We start from the raw sequence: 12,713 nt of genomic DNA on the forward strand, positions 1-12,713 counted from the left end.
GGCACGTCTCCCCCTGGCCTAAACCCTTTGTATCTGGCTCGATTTTAGAAGCACGACCTTTAAAACAACCTACTTTTATATTTTTTTAAAACTTTCTTAATTTAAATGCACTATTCATTGTGCACTGGGGAATAACAGTATTTTGGCAGGTACATTTAAATAGTTTCTGGGTTCGTTGGCTGTTAGAAAAAAGGCCTTCAACGAAAGGTTAAAGTATGTCTAGACTTTCTCCCACAGAGAGTGTACTGTAACCTTTTGGTTTTAAAGCACATTATTATTTAGTTGACACATTGTGGGTAGGAGGATGACTGAGTCGATTTCCAACCAAGTAGAACGGGACAACAAGTCATTAATAGTGGAACTGTTATAGACCCCCAAAGTGACTTATAAATAAGTTGGGTGAAGTGTCTCATTGCAGTTAGAATGTACAAAAACACAGAATTCCAAGATGTAATTGATCTTGGACTAGAGAATAATGTGTGATCGAGAGCAGGAGGATCTTGACAAGAGGGAATTATTCAAATGGGGTCCAGACTTCTATCCAACTGTTTAACTGGAATTGATGTTATGATACAAATACTAGTTCTGTCTGTTTTTCTTTAGTTGACACTTTTAGTCTTTGAGAGTAATGAACGCATTTTTACATGGTGTCCTTGTGATGGCTCTATCATGACAAAGTCACTGCATGCTGTAGCTACAACATCGCATGACTACTTGCGAAGTATCTGCTAATTCGTGGCTGGTTTCAGATACCGGCCCCACCATACTTGCAGGAACATGTGAGCTTGGGGGCGTGGAGGTGACGGACGACTGCGGTACGGACAGAATCCAACGGCACTTAAAGCCTAATGCTACGTCACTCTTTCCCTGTGTAACCATTCCCTGACGTTTGCCCGGCGTTACAGGTTCAAGTGAACCTCAGCGTTTTATTTTTTTCCTTAGCCCACCGCAGCGGTCATCCCCTCCCCCCAGAGTCACGTAGCACGCTGAACGGCTGCCCGGATCACCGAGCTGGAACGCTCCGGACCTTCAGGGCCGCTTCTCTGCGCCAATCAAATCCAGGGATGTTTTGGCAACGCTGTTTTTTTTTTTTTCAAGCCCTTCCTTAAACTCGCACTTGATGCTTTCAGACCTGCGGCAGAGCACGGATACCTCACAGTCCCCCCCCCCACACGTTTAATTTCCCAGCGTCCAGAGAAAGAAAGAACAATAAACAAGCGGTGTGCGACCGTTGTGTGGGTAGAAAGCGTTTCGGCTTGAGCACTTTGCCCCCCAAAGCTGGCTGCACGCTTTCCGCGTTAATTTATTTGAGTAAAGTAATCTCTTTTTTGAAAGAAAAGGGGGGGGACCCTATAAAAAACTGTGTAGCTGTTGGCAGCAGTCTCTGGCTGCTCTCAGGACTTCTGTGATGCAGAACGGCTTTGGTCGGGGAAAAGAGAAAGGGGGCTGGATTTATTTTTATTGGCAGCACGGAGAAACGCTACCTTGGAGGTGGTGGGCTGCCGAGGCCTATATATCTTACCTCCAACAGGAGAGGGAGGACGGGGGGACAGGGGGGAGAGGGGAGGGGGGAGCTAAAAGGGGAAAGAGGCCTATTCTGCTGGGGAGTCAGCCAAAGTGCAGGCCTCTCTCTAATGGGTTCTGCGCTGCTATGCGATCCCAGCTCTGAGAATTGAAGCAGACACCCTGACTCCGGTCTTCACTACGCTCGCTTGTGCGGCGGACTTTATGTCGGAGGGGCGCTCTGGAGGCCCCCTCCACCCCCAGCCTCACCCCCCGCTGTTGCCACCACCGTGTAGGGAAGTTATTGTTACTAAACTGCGGCCATCTGGAATCCTGCAGTTTGACTAGGGTCACGCACTCGCCGATGCTCGCGCCAGACCAGGGCTGCCGAGCCTCCACAGCGAACACGCGCTCAATCTCACTTCCTTTGTCCGGCGTCTTTAATGTGGGGTTTTAGCAGGTCTTCGGTTGTACGTGCCTCAGAACAAAGACCTTGAGATAGTTTAGTCTCTTTTCCTCTAAGTGGCATTTGGGCATCGACTTGGAAGCCACAATGAAACTATTTTTTTGAAACTTGTCTTTTATGTTTTCGTTCTGTCTGTAGAAAAGCCTTGGGAAGCAACAACGTGACTGGCGTTTGTTTATCTCTCGTGTTGTTAGTCAAGAGTGTGGCTCAGCTGTCCCTGTATTCTTGGAGAGACTGAGGTAATACTACTCCCAGATTTTGCACAGATACCACAGCATGTGCACATACCTGAGAAAGAACAGTGACACAGAGGAACACTGTTCACTGTTATATGAGTGAGTGGAAATATTGTAAAATTGTTTTGTCATAAATTCCTCCCAAATGGCTTCCACACTTGGCCAGTGTGGTTTCAGGCCCCCGCCATGGGCATATAAGCTTTCTCACTTTAAATGGATTAATTATTTTAGTTTCCCAAAATATCAGTATCCTTTCAATTTTACGCTGAATGTCTTTTTAACAGATTGATGGAAAATCGCAATTACTGTTTGCACTGTGGAGCCCGGTCGTTTGTCTTAATTAAATCTGCCATTCCTAGGATCTGAAGTGTTTTTAGTCAAATCCATTTCCATTCCCCATGAAAGACAGGCAGTATTTGTGTGGACCGGAAATTTTATTTCACAGTTGGAGTGGCACAGAGAAGCTCTGACGCAGTTTAGTGTACTGGCTGTTCAGAGGCCCTTACTCTTTGTGTCTGGTCAGGCAATTGGAGGGCTGTGTTTATGCCTTCTCTGACTGCTCTTGTGGTGGGTTATCTGCTAAATAAGATGGTGGCTTCGTTTAACATGGTGCTCTGATCAGGCTTCAGAGCTCGCCGTTTTGTAAAGTGAATTTAAACGTCTGAACCACGGAACCAGGGAAATATTTAGACTGGAATGTTTTTTTTTTTTCTCCAGTCCTACTCATTGTGCTCGAAAATGGTTTTAAATCATAGGTTTTAGAAATTCCTATGATAGCTGAAGTGGATGCCAGGAATTTGGAATGTACGGTATAGTATGGAAATCTCAGAGTTGGACAGTCGGTGTTCTGCAGAATTTTGTGCATGGTACCTGAGCTGTTTAGTTATGGACCCAAAATCATATGCATTCTTTCACCCAACACATCTGCCAAATGCCACAAGATAATAAAAAAGCACAAACTGTTCAGTTAGGTGCAAAGCTACTTTGCCAGACCTTAGTCATAAAGCGTACAAGCCTGTGCCTGATGTGTTTGAGATGACGTGCACTCCAAAGAGGCCAAATAGATGTGTCTCAGCCAAGTCACAATCTACACATTAGTTTGCGTTTTTCTCACATTCATCTGAAATATGCAGCCGACATTCCAGTTCATCAGACTGGAATTGACTGGGAAAAATTAAGGCAAAAAGCAACAAGTTATGGCTTTACCAAAACTGTCCTGTTATATAAGTACTAAGTAGGTTTGGAAAAGATGTTGCAGTAGGACAGTGCCCCAGCCATACCTCTGTTCGCTCTTTGCTCAGAGGATGTGAGGCCAAATGAAGACACATTATGACCACAGCAGGTCTGGGCTCAACCCAAAAATGAGAGGGTTGTCCAGAATGCATGGGTGTCTCAGTTACCACCTTCCTTTTATAGTCATAATATGAAAAAAAAAGCATCTCTTCATCATTTCACTTGAAGTCTCTCCTCCACAGGTTTGCTGTTCTGACAGGTCTGACGTCTCACTACGAGAGCATGCATGGCAAACTGAAAAGCAGCCACGTCTTCAAGGTAAACGCCACACACAGCCCACGCCTCCAGTTCTGTGAACTCTCACTGCTTTCTTGACCAGCTTGTGTTCATAATGTTGCGGTTGTAGGATTCTAGAATTGTGGATAAACAGACACATTGCAAACCAGTGATGTAAATTCTGGCTCCATAGCTATTAGTTGGCAGGCAATTTGATATTATGCTTATTTAATGTTACATTGGGGTATTCTCTAGACATTACCCACAAATACAGTCTTGATTATCTTATTGACTTGTCTGGTATGAGTTAATACAAATGCTGGTCCCCCAACATAAATAGTTTTCCTGATTGTAATTTGAAACTACTCCTATAAGTAATAGTGTTCAAACGGCACATTCATCTATGCCACATTCAGCTGGTTGTATGCAGCTGTGGTCAAGTGGGAATGTAAAATTTGATTGACTGAATGTGCAAAACTTGGGAATTTTACAGGCCAGATTAGCTTAATCTGAGAGCCAGTGTTTCATAATCTAGTTTTATTCAGAATTTATTTTCCTTGTAGTTTTCATTGACCTTAACTTACAGGAGCGTAGAGGACGGTTAGTCCAAATATTTATGAATGACTTGTTTTGCCAACAAACTGCTTTTTTCACAATTTCTATTTCTCAGGAGCATATAGACAAAGCTATCTCCCTGAAGGCCGATGACCCCCTGTGCTTCTACCTTCTGGGAAGATGGTGCTATGAGGTAGGATTTCTGACCAGGACTTTATGTTTTGCTGCAAAAAACATTACTAAATTATTTCAATACTGTAAATACATCCGTATCGGTACTCTGTTTTAATCATTTTAAACACAGCATGAATATATTACTAATACTAGTTTCAAAATGGGCCGTTAAATAAGTCTTAGTGTAGATATCTCCCATTGGCTTTGACGGTACCAGTGTTAAAGGTCACTTCAGTTCCTTCAGGAATCCCTGTTGTTCCAGTGGGAGGTGTACGTTTTCCTGGGATGCAAAAATGCGAAAGAGTCATGAAAATTTGACATGCCATTATGAGTTTAGCAGGAAATTAGCCTGCATAATCTTGCTCTGGGTTTTCTGTGTGGACTGTTCTGTGTATAACAGGAGCTCAAGCAGGATTGGTCAACTCATCCAATAATTTTAAATCGACCAGGGACTGTTCTAATGCAGTGATACATGTTTGTTGTCATTGTAGTGAGGTTGTGGTCAGGTTCATTCAGAACAATTGAGTTCCACAACCAATCAGTATACTGTACTGCACGTCTGTAGCCCAACTTGAATTACTAGTGAAAGAACATAGACAAGACAATGATTTGGAAATAAAGGATATATATTTATTTATATATGATAATAAATATGTGAATAGGCTAATTGATAGCAATAATTTGCATAATATAATGAATAATGTTATATGATTGTTAATCAGAGAAAATGATCATTCTGCAATGGCTAAACATAGAGGTTAACAGTGTTACTATTTAACAAAGGTTAATTCATGTTATGGGTTAGAAATAAAAACTACAATTTTTTACATTTTAAGGATTACATAGTCTTACCTTTTTGTGCACATTGCATCTATTCTGTGTTGGGTCATATTTCATGAAGGGTACTGAGGTAGTAAAACTCTAAGATGTTATGTCGACATTATTAGAACAGCCTTTTTTCAACCGAGAATTTGCATTCAGAATACAAATAGTTGTATTGGCAATACTCCTTGTAATTGCCCCAAAGCTGCAAGTTTTTGAACATAAGATGAAGAATAATATTTTTACTTGATATATTAAGTTTAGTTTGGGACCTGTGGTCGGTTGTGAGGTTGGTCTTTCCTATTGTTTTAACATCAGGAGTCATCAGTTACCCATAAATACAAGTCATCAAAGATTTTGAAGAGGCCACAGGGATATAGAACTGGGCAAGCAGAGCCACATTGTTGCCTGCAGAAATTTTCTGGGAAAAAGTGTTAGCAGTGAGAATGTTGGGGGGAAGAGTGGGGCAGAGTGACACTTTAGGGCACTGTTTTGGAGTTGTAAGAAACCCCTCAGATATACTAAATGGCACATTGAGGTCACCAACAGTAAGAAACCCTTCCGCAAATCGAAAAGCTGGAGTATCTGAATTGCGAAGGAACCCGTGTAATCTTACCCAGTGCTACTGGAACGGTAGTCATTTAATTTTATCTTGATTATGTGACTCCAAATTAGTGTTTTCACCTTTTCTCTGTGCTACCAGTTATGCACAGACTGAGGAGACTGCTGTCCACCAGTAGTGTGGCTTTATATGGATCGCTACCTAACTTGGTAGACGCAGAAGTCTCTCTGGCTTGTTTAGCCTACATAAATACAATCGTGTATCCTGCTACAACACCAGTGTATGGGCGAGTGACTACGGGGTGCAGATAGGTCATTAGATCATTGCTACTATATATAAATGACTACTGTTAATATGAGGCATGACAAATTACTTTTAAATTACTGAATTTACTCTTAGATTTTCAATCTCAATTGACACGTTGATCATTTGGAAAATGAATGCATTATTGCTGCTAATTTGTGTTCCACAAGCTTTTGATCTCATTTTTTTTCTTAGCAGCACTCACTGTGTTGTATTGGATTAAAAGAAAGAATAAAATCTATTTTGCTATATTCTCTTTTAAATGGACACATTATTTCAGTCTTGTTCCTGGACCAGAGGTGCTTTCGTGTCACACAAAGCTAGCAGGATTGCCAAACTGGATTATGACGTGCACTCTTGCTTCTCTGGAAAGTTTTGTTTACATTTTTCATCACGAAACTCTCATTAATGTGGTCAGATTTCTTACTAAGGTGACAGGAAAAAGTTTAACATGGCTTCCTCCTGACTTCCATGGACAATTCATAGCTTTATTTATTCATAATTATGATGTATTACAGACAAATTACAATAATGAAAACAACAGTTTAGCCTCTCTTAATTCTCTTTTAATCTTAAATCTTTGTTTTGCCTTTTTAAATTATTTTCATGTTTTCCTTAACACCATAGTAATATTGACTGAACAAAATGAACTGGCTTAAATGTTTTTTAACCTCCTTTAGTCATAAAAAAGTTCATAGACGGCCTAAAACCGCCAGAGGAACTGCAGCGAAATCCTGTAATACCAGCAGGCTGAGTAAACGGGGTCTCCGGAACCCGCCGCTGGCCCGAGAGCTCGCGTAAGCGCCCTTCATCCCTCTGCTGTTGTTCTTTACGATCCGCACCTCCGCTGCGGCTCGCCCCGGCCTTCCGGGGCCTCGCTGTCCAGAAGCGTCCCCCGGATCGGCTCGGATGTTTTATTGCGCCAGCGCCACGCGGGGCCCCGCAAGGGTCTGGCAGCGGGCCTACCGTTTCGCCTCTGAGAGGCTGCGAATGCCCCGGCGCTCTTAGAAAGGGAGACTGCCGTGCGGCAGGTATTTTGATTCGGCCCTCGCTTGATTCGTGGACGTCATCTGTACGGTCAGACGGTTAAGAGCAGCTATCTGTGTGTAAAGGTCCTCTGTAGTGTTGTTTGCACCTTTGTGTATGCCATACCGATGTGTGTGTGCCTGATCACCAGATTGCTTCTGTTTTACTCTATATAAGTTTGCTGCTCACATAAGTTTGCATGTATATAAGTATAGTCAGTCTGTTTCAGTGTTCTTAGTGTGATCAGGACGGGGGGTTGCATAAACCAAAGGACCCGTGTTCTTAACAATAAACGAGCTCCCCTGCATTTCTGGTGGATTTTTAAAAACGGCTAGTTTATATGGGCTTCAGCCTCGCAAGGTGTCCCCCAGGCATCCGTGCTCGGTCCTGCGCTCTTCATCATCTACAGTCTGTCCCCAGAGTGTATTATGAGCTGCCGTTCTGATGAAACACAAATGTTAACACTAAAAGCACTGCACCTCTGCCGCCTCCATGTCTGATTGCGTGTCTGCACGACATTAAGCACCGTATGCACGCTAATTTTCTCGTGTTAAACATTATGTTTAGATTTGTTTTTTTAGCATTTAGCAGATGCTCTTTTACAAGGTGACTTGAACAGATTTTTTTTGTGCATACAGGCCTTTTATGCAGCTGGATATTTGCTGAAGCAATTCCTAAGGACCTTACTCAAGGGTAAAATAGCAGTTCTCCAGCTGGGAATCAGATCCACAGCATTGGAGCTACAAGCCCAGTTCCATAATTGGTTGCCTTAAAGTACCATATCTGAGGTCATTTGTCCGGACTCTGAAATGCATCTCTCTAAAAAGACAGATTGTACCTTGGCATGATGTTTTTGTAATTCTGGGTAAATTTCTTTTTAATTGTTTTCCCACTTCGCACTCTTTCCCGAAGCATGTGATGTGAGTGGCTTCTTGTCATCGCACCACAGTTCTCAACCCGGGCTCACACAGACATGAGTTTGAGGAAGACGTTCAGGTGCAGCTCAACAATGCCCCCAATCAGCCTCTTATTTAATCTCATCTGGACTATTGCTGTACTCTACCCTGGTGTTCCTTCACAAATAATTAACAAGCTGTAGCGCATTCAGAATTGAACTGCCAGTGTCCTAACTGGGTCAAAAAATGGGAATAAGTAATTTCTATTCTGCACAAATTGCGCTGGCTCTTAGCTGCATGTCATATTCTTTAAAAAGTGATTTTACTTGCTTTTAACATGCCAAGCCCTTAGTTATCTGTGTGATCTATTGCAATCATATACCCCTGTTTAGGCACTTTGTTCTGTGGACTCTTGCCAGTTCTGTGTGCCGCCTCTGGAATCTGTGCTGTGGGTGACAGAGCATGCATGTAGTGTAATGGCTCCTAAGCTTTGGAACTCTCTTCCAGAAGACTCAGATTTTTAAAGCACATTCTTAAAGTGTTTTATTTATTTATTTATTTATTTATTTATTTATTTATTTATTTATTTATTTATACAGATTTTATGTTTATTTGGCCAATTTTTGCCTGTTTTATTAATTTAATGTTCTTTTGTGTGGTCTTCTTAACCTTTTTCAAAATTAACCATTTTGAATGTACTTTACTTCGTATTTATGTACAAACTTGGCTTTAGATGGTTTTGTTGTAAATTAAGTGCCGTTTTTGCCAGTATTACTCAGTTCCATGCTGGAAGCTGCAGTCTGGCTTGCGTGGGAGCTGTCATATAAAATGCATTGTAAGGACACATTTAAGGGTTTTTTAGGGGGACATTTTTTGTGCCTTACAATAATTTTAGTTATTGTAATAAGGGAATTTGAAAACTTATATATACCATGTTAATTGCCAATTGTGATCACTTTCAGGAAACCAAAAGCAAAATTGAACTAGCAAGATGCAACATGCAAGTTAATGATACATATGGGTAATGCTCTGGCTTCGTAGGGGTGTTATTGCCTGCACCTAAACATCAATCATCTCAGTCTGGCACCCATGTCTGCTTTCTACAGACAGTTTGCTCATTTACCTTAGTCTCACCTGCAGGTTTACCTGCTGTCTGAGTGAAGCCTTGCTTGCAGACGATGTTCTACCGTGCAACTAATGGTGGATGAAACTATTATATATTTCCGTTCATCGCTTAACCTTTCCCCAATAAAACTATGGAATTGTAAAAGTCGCCCAAAACAACCTGTAACCAAACCTGTATTTGGCAAAAAATGTCTCTTAAAAAAAAAATAAAACTAAATAATTTGGTGAGGAAGGGATTGGTAGCGAGGACCAAAAAAGTGATCAAAATGTTTTTTGTCTGTTTGCTTTGCTGAAATGACACTGGGAAGTCTTTGCAACACTAGCTAGAGAAATCCATTCTTTTGTCTGTGTGGGTGTGTGTTTTAGTGTGCCAGAGTATGGGGACATAATATGGTGACAAACACCAACAGCAGTTCTGCTTCTTTCCTCCAAGATTGCTTCTGTGTAATTAGAAGCAATGGCCAAACAATAAGTAAAGAGTTCCATCACTTCTCGTGCTTTCTGTTGAAGACTGTCTTGCATCTTGATGTTCAGGAACATGTCTGTTCCACAGAAAAGCAAGCTTTAACCTTAGAATCCAGTGCTCTGTCGTTTGTAATTCACGGTTGGAGTAGACTTGTCTGGCAGTGTGTGTAATTTCCATACCTGTGTACACAGCAGATGATTTCTTGCATATAGAGAGCTGGGGAAGCATTTATCTTGCACATACTATATGTACTCTTCATTCCCAAGGGAAAGAATGGCTAAATGAGGAGGCTTCATCTTTCACTGAACTACTGGCTTGTTCCAGGTACAATTTTATGCTTTTCTGACCTGTGATGGTCTGGAAAAGAATGGCTATGTATCGCATTACTGTGGCCCCATTCAAGGCCTTGGCTGTCACACACTGTTCTTTCTTACCTGAAGCGCCCTCGTGTCCTGGGGAAAATAAAGTGGCCTGCAGCTATGGAAGGCTAAAGGGTTTAGCTACTGCTGGCAGCCCTTCTTTATAAAGGCAGAAGGTTCCCACAGATATAAGTGCATTCTTGCAGCGAGGTTTGGATGGCAGTTGATCTCGCAGGTTCCCTCATTTGGATTGAGCTTCTGCTCTGGTTTCCCTGCCTAGTGAATGCAGAAGACCTTGTGGTGCCATACCCATACTACAAAGCTGTATCAGCAGCATAGAGCGGCTTTATTTGAAAAGTCCTTCAGCTTGGATTATCAAGCCACTAAGTAGTTGCTGCTCTTGAACGCTTGTGTACACTGAATTCTATCAATTCACCTTTCCAGACGTTGCGTTTTTAGCCCTAAATGACTGGTTCCAGACCTTAACAGTTTTTTTCCCGTGTTTATATAAAACCAGGAAAATCACAGACAGGAAAAAATCTGACCCTCCCCTTCCCTCTTCAAAAAGAAGAAATACTGAAAATGAATATGAACACAAATGTCGGCACTGGCTTCATGTGATGCCAAGAAGCATTAAGAAGGAGGGGAAGAGACATGGGCTTAAACAAGGAGCTGATGAGGAATTGAGATGGCTCTATAATTGACTGCTGGGTACACGTGAGATTTTCAAAGGCCCTGAACATTACCTTGACACATCAAAGATAAGAATTTCCATTTAGAGGAGCAACTTGACTAGGCTTTGTGAAGCACTTGGCAAGATCCATGTGAGCTGTTTCGGACCAATTCCTAGATTTTATAGCTGATGTTAACATGGCCTGTCTTGAAGCTGGCGGTATTCATTCAATACTTTGGATTCACTCCCAGAAGTCATATCTTACTGTATGGCTATGTGCTGGCCGTCCCTATAACCAGATCAGAATCCTTTTGAGAATCTGTAGGTCCTAAATTGTGGTCAAGTTACTGTGAGAATGCTTCATTGCTGGAAATTTTCGATGGGATGCATTTCAGGAACGCAGAAACCTTCGATGGGACCCTCAGAACTTGTTTCATGCCATGCCAAGGAAGCATGAGGCTGCAGTTAAATCTAAAAGATTATGTGCTACCTATAAAACGAATGATCCATTTTATGTACATTAATAATTACTAATTGTTAAATTAATGATGTTTGAGTTTTTCCATTTATTTTTCTTGAGTGCTAGTGTAACAAATTTCAGGTACTTCTCTGTTCCCCTGTCCATGTGGACAGCGTTGTTTTGTAGTAGTTCACAAACTTGGCCTAATAAGGACCCTGCTGTTGTCCCCTTCAACACAATATCAGAGTAGAAATCAAGCTGAATAAATTGCGGTGCCAAATGTGTAGCACCATGGATAAGTGTGTGTGTGCTAAGCTGAATAGCTCACCGTTCCCTCTCGTTTCTCTTCCAGGTCGCTTCCCTGGGATGGCTGGAGAAGAAGGCTGCGGCTGCCCTGTTTGAGACTCCGCCCACCGCCACGCTGCACGACGCCCTGCAGAACTTCCTCAAGGTACCGTCCCTGCACACTCACTGCGCCATGGGTCCTGTGACATCACATGCACGGAAGGTCCTTCTGTTCCATCAGGCCTCCACACAGCAAGACGTGTGATTGTCATATGTACCACTTTGATTTTCAGAACCTTTAATAATGCATTCCCTTTTCCAAAATTCAATTGCTTAGCACATTCAGAAGTCAGTTAATCTTGTAGTTTTGAAAGGATTTTGCATTTTTATTTACTGCATTACATACTCGCTGGTATTATTACTGTGAGACTCCCTTAGATTGCATGAACAGATTCTACATATGTTGAAAAAAGCAGGGCATTGATATGAACCCTCATGTCGTACTATGAATTGTTCAAACAGGAGTCATTCCAGTTAATGCACTGTCACACATTTCTGTGAGGTGAGATCTAAGTCACGGGATGCTAGATTGAGTGTAGCAACATTCTATCTCGCATCTTGCGTCACTGTCTCAGTCACCAATTTTATTCTGTTAGGTAAACGGGCTCCATGGTGGTCTGTGCTTTGTATTATGTTCTCAGGCATGGACATCAAAGTCTCATTAAGTTCTCAGGAACATCCAAGACCTCACTGCATTTGTTTCTGTATTGTCTTGTGTAGGCCGAAGAAGTCAGCCCGGGCTTCTCGAGGACAGCCAGGCTTTACATTGCCAAGGTAAGGGAACACTTTACTCGGCGTGCCCAGAGGCCTGTTTGTCCGTGTTAAAGCACAGAACCACCGGCCAACGTGTTTGGCCGCGGTCCGCCGCAAGACGCCCCGTCTCACTCTCTCCGTACCCAGAGCCGAAGCAGACCCAGCTGGAGGTTTGTTTTGGGGAGGTCGGTTACCCATGCAGTCTTAACTGTGGTTCCGCGCGTAAGAAATGAATGTCTTTTATAGTTTGTTTGTTTTCTGTTTTGTTTTTCTGCGGCTGTTGCAGTGAAGGGGAACTGTTGTGTGTCCTCCCACTGCTGCAGGCCTGCCTCTGGTTCCAAGGGCTGCCCCGACGCTGTCTGTACCGCCGCCGTTATTTATTTATTTATTTTTCATCATTTCTCACGCCATAGTCCTGCCTGGAAATGGGCTCCCTCTCTTTTCTGTTCCTTCTTTTTGTTATTTGAACAAGCACATAAA

General features: G+C 42.4%; 1 protein-coding gene across 1 annotated transcript in view; it reads left to right on the top strand.

Moving 5' to 3' along the window:
* LOC135250273 (regulator of microtubule dynamics protein 3-like) overlaps positions 1-12,713 on the top strand; it is a 46,187-nt gene that overhangs the window by 27,546 nt on the left and 5,928 nt on the right. The window contains exons 7-10 of the mRNA XM_064326406.1: positions 3,681-3,756; positions 4,385-4,462; positions 11,488-11,586; positions 12,201-12,254. Coding sequence (XP_064182476.1) covers positions 3,681-3,756; positions 4,385-4,462; positions 11,488-11,586; positions 12,201-12,254 — 307 coding nt within the window. The remainder of the gene's footprint in view (positions 1-3,680; positions 3,757-4,384; positions 4,463-11,487; positions 11,587-12,200; positions 12,255-12,713) is intronic.

Source organism: Anguilla rostrata, chromosome 1 (assembly GCF_018555375.3).
Source record: "Anguilla rostrata isolate EN2019 chromosome 1, ASM1855537v3, whole genome shotgun sequence".
In the NCBI taxonomy this organism is placed as follows: Eukaryota; Metazoa; Chordata; class Actinopteri; order Anguilliformes; family Anguillidae; genus Anguilla; species Anguilla rostrata.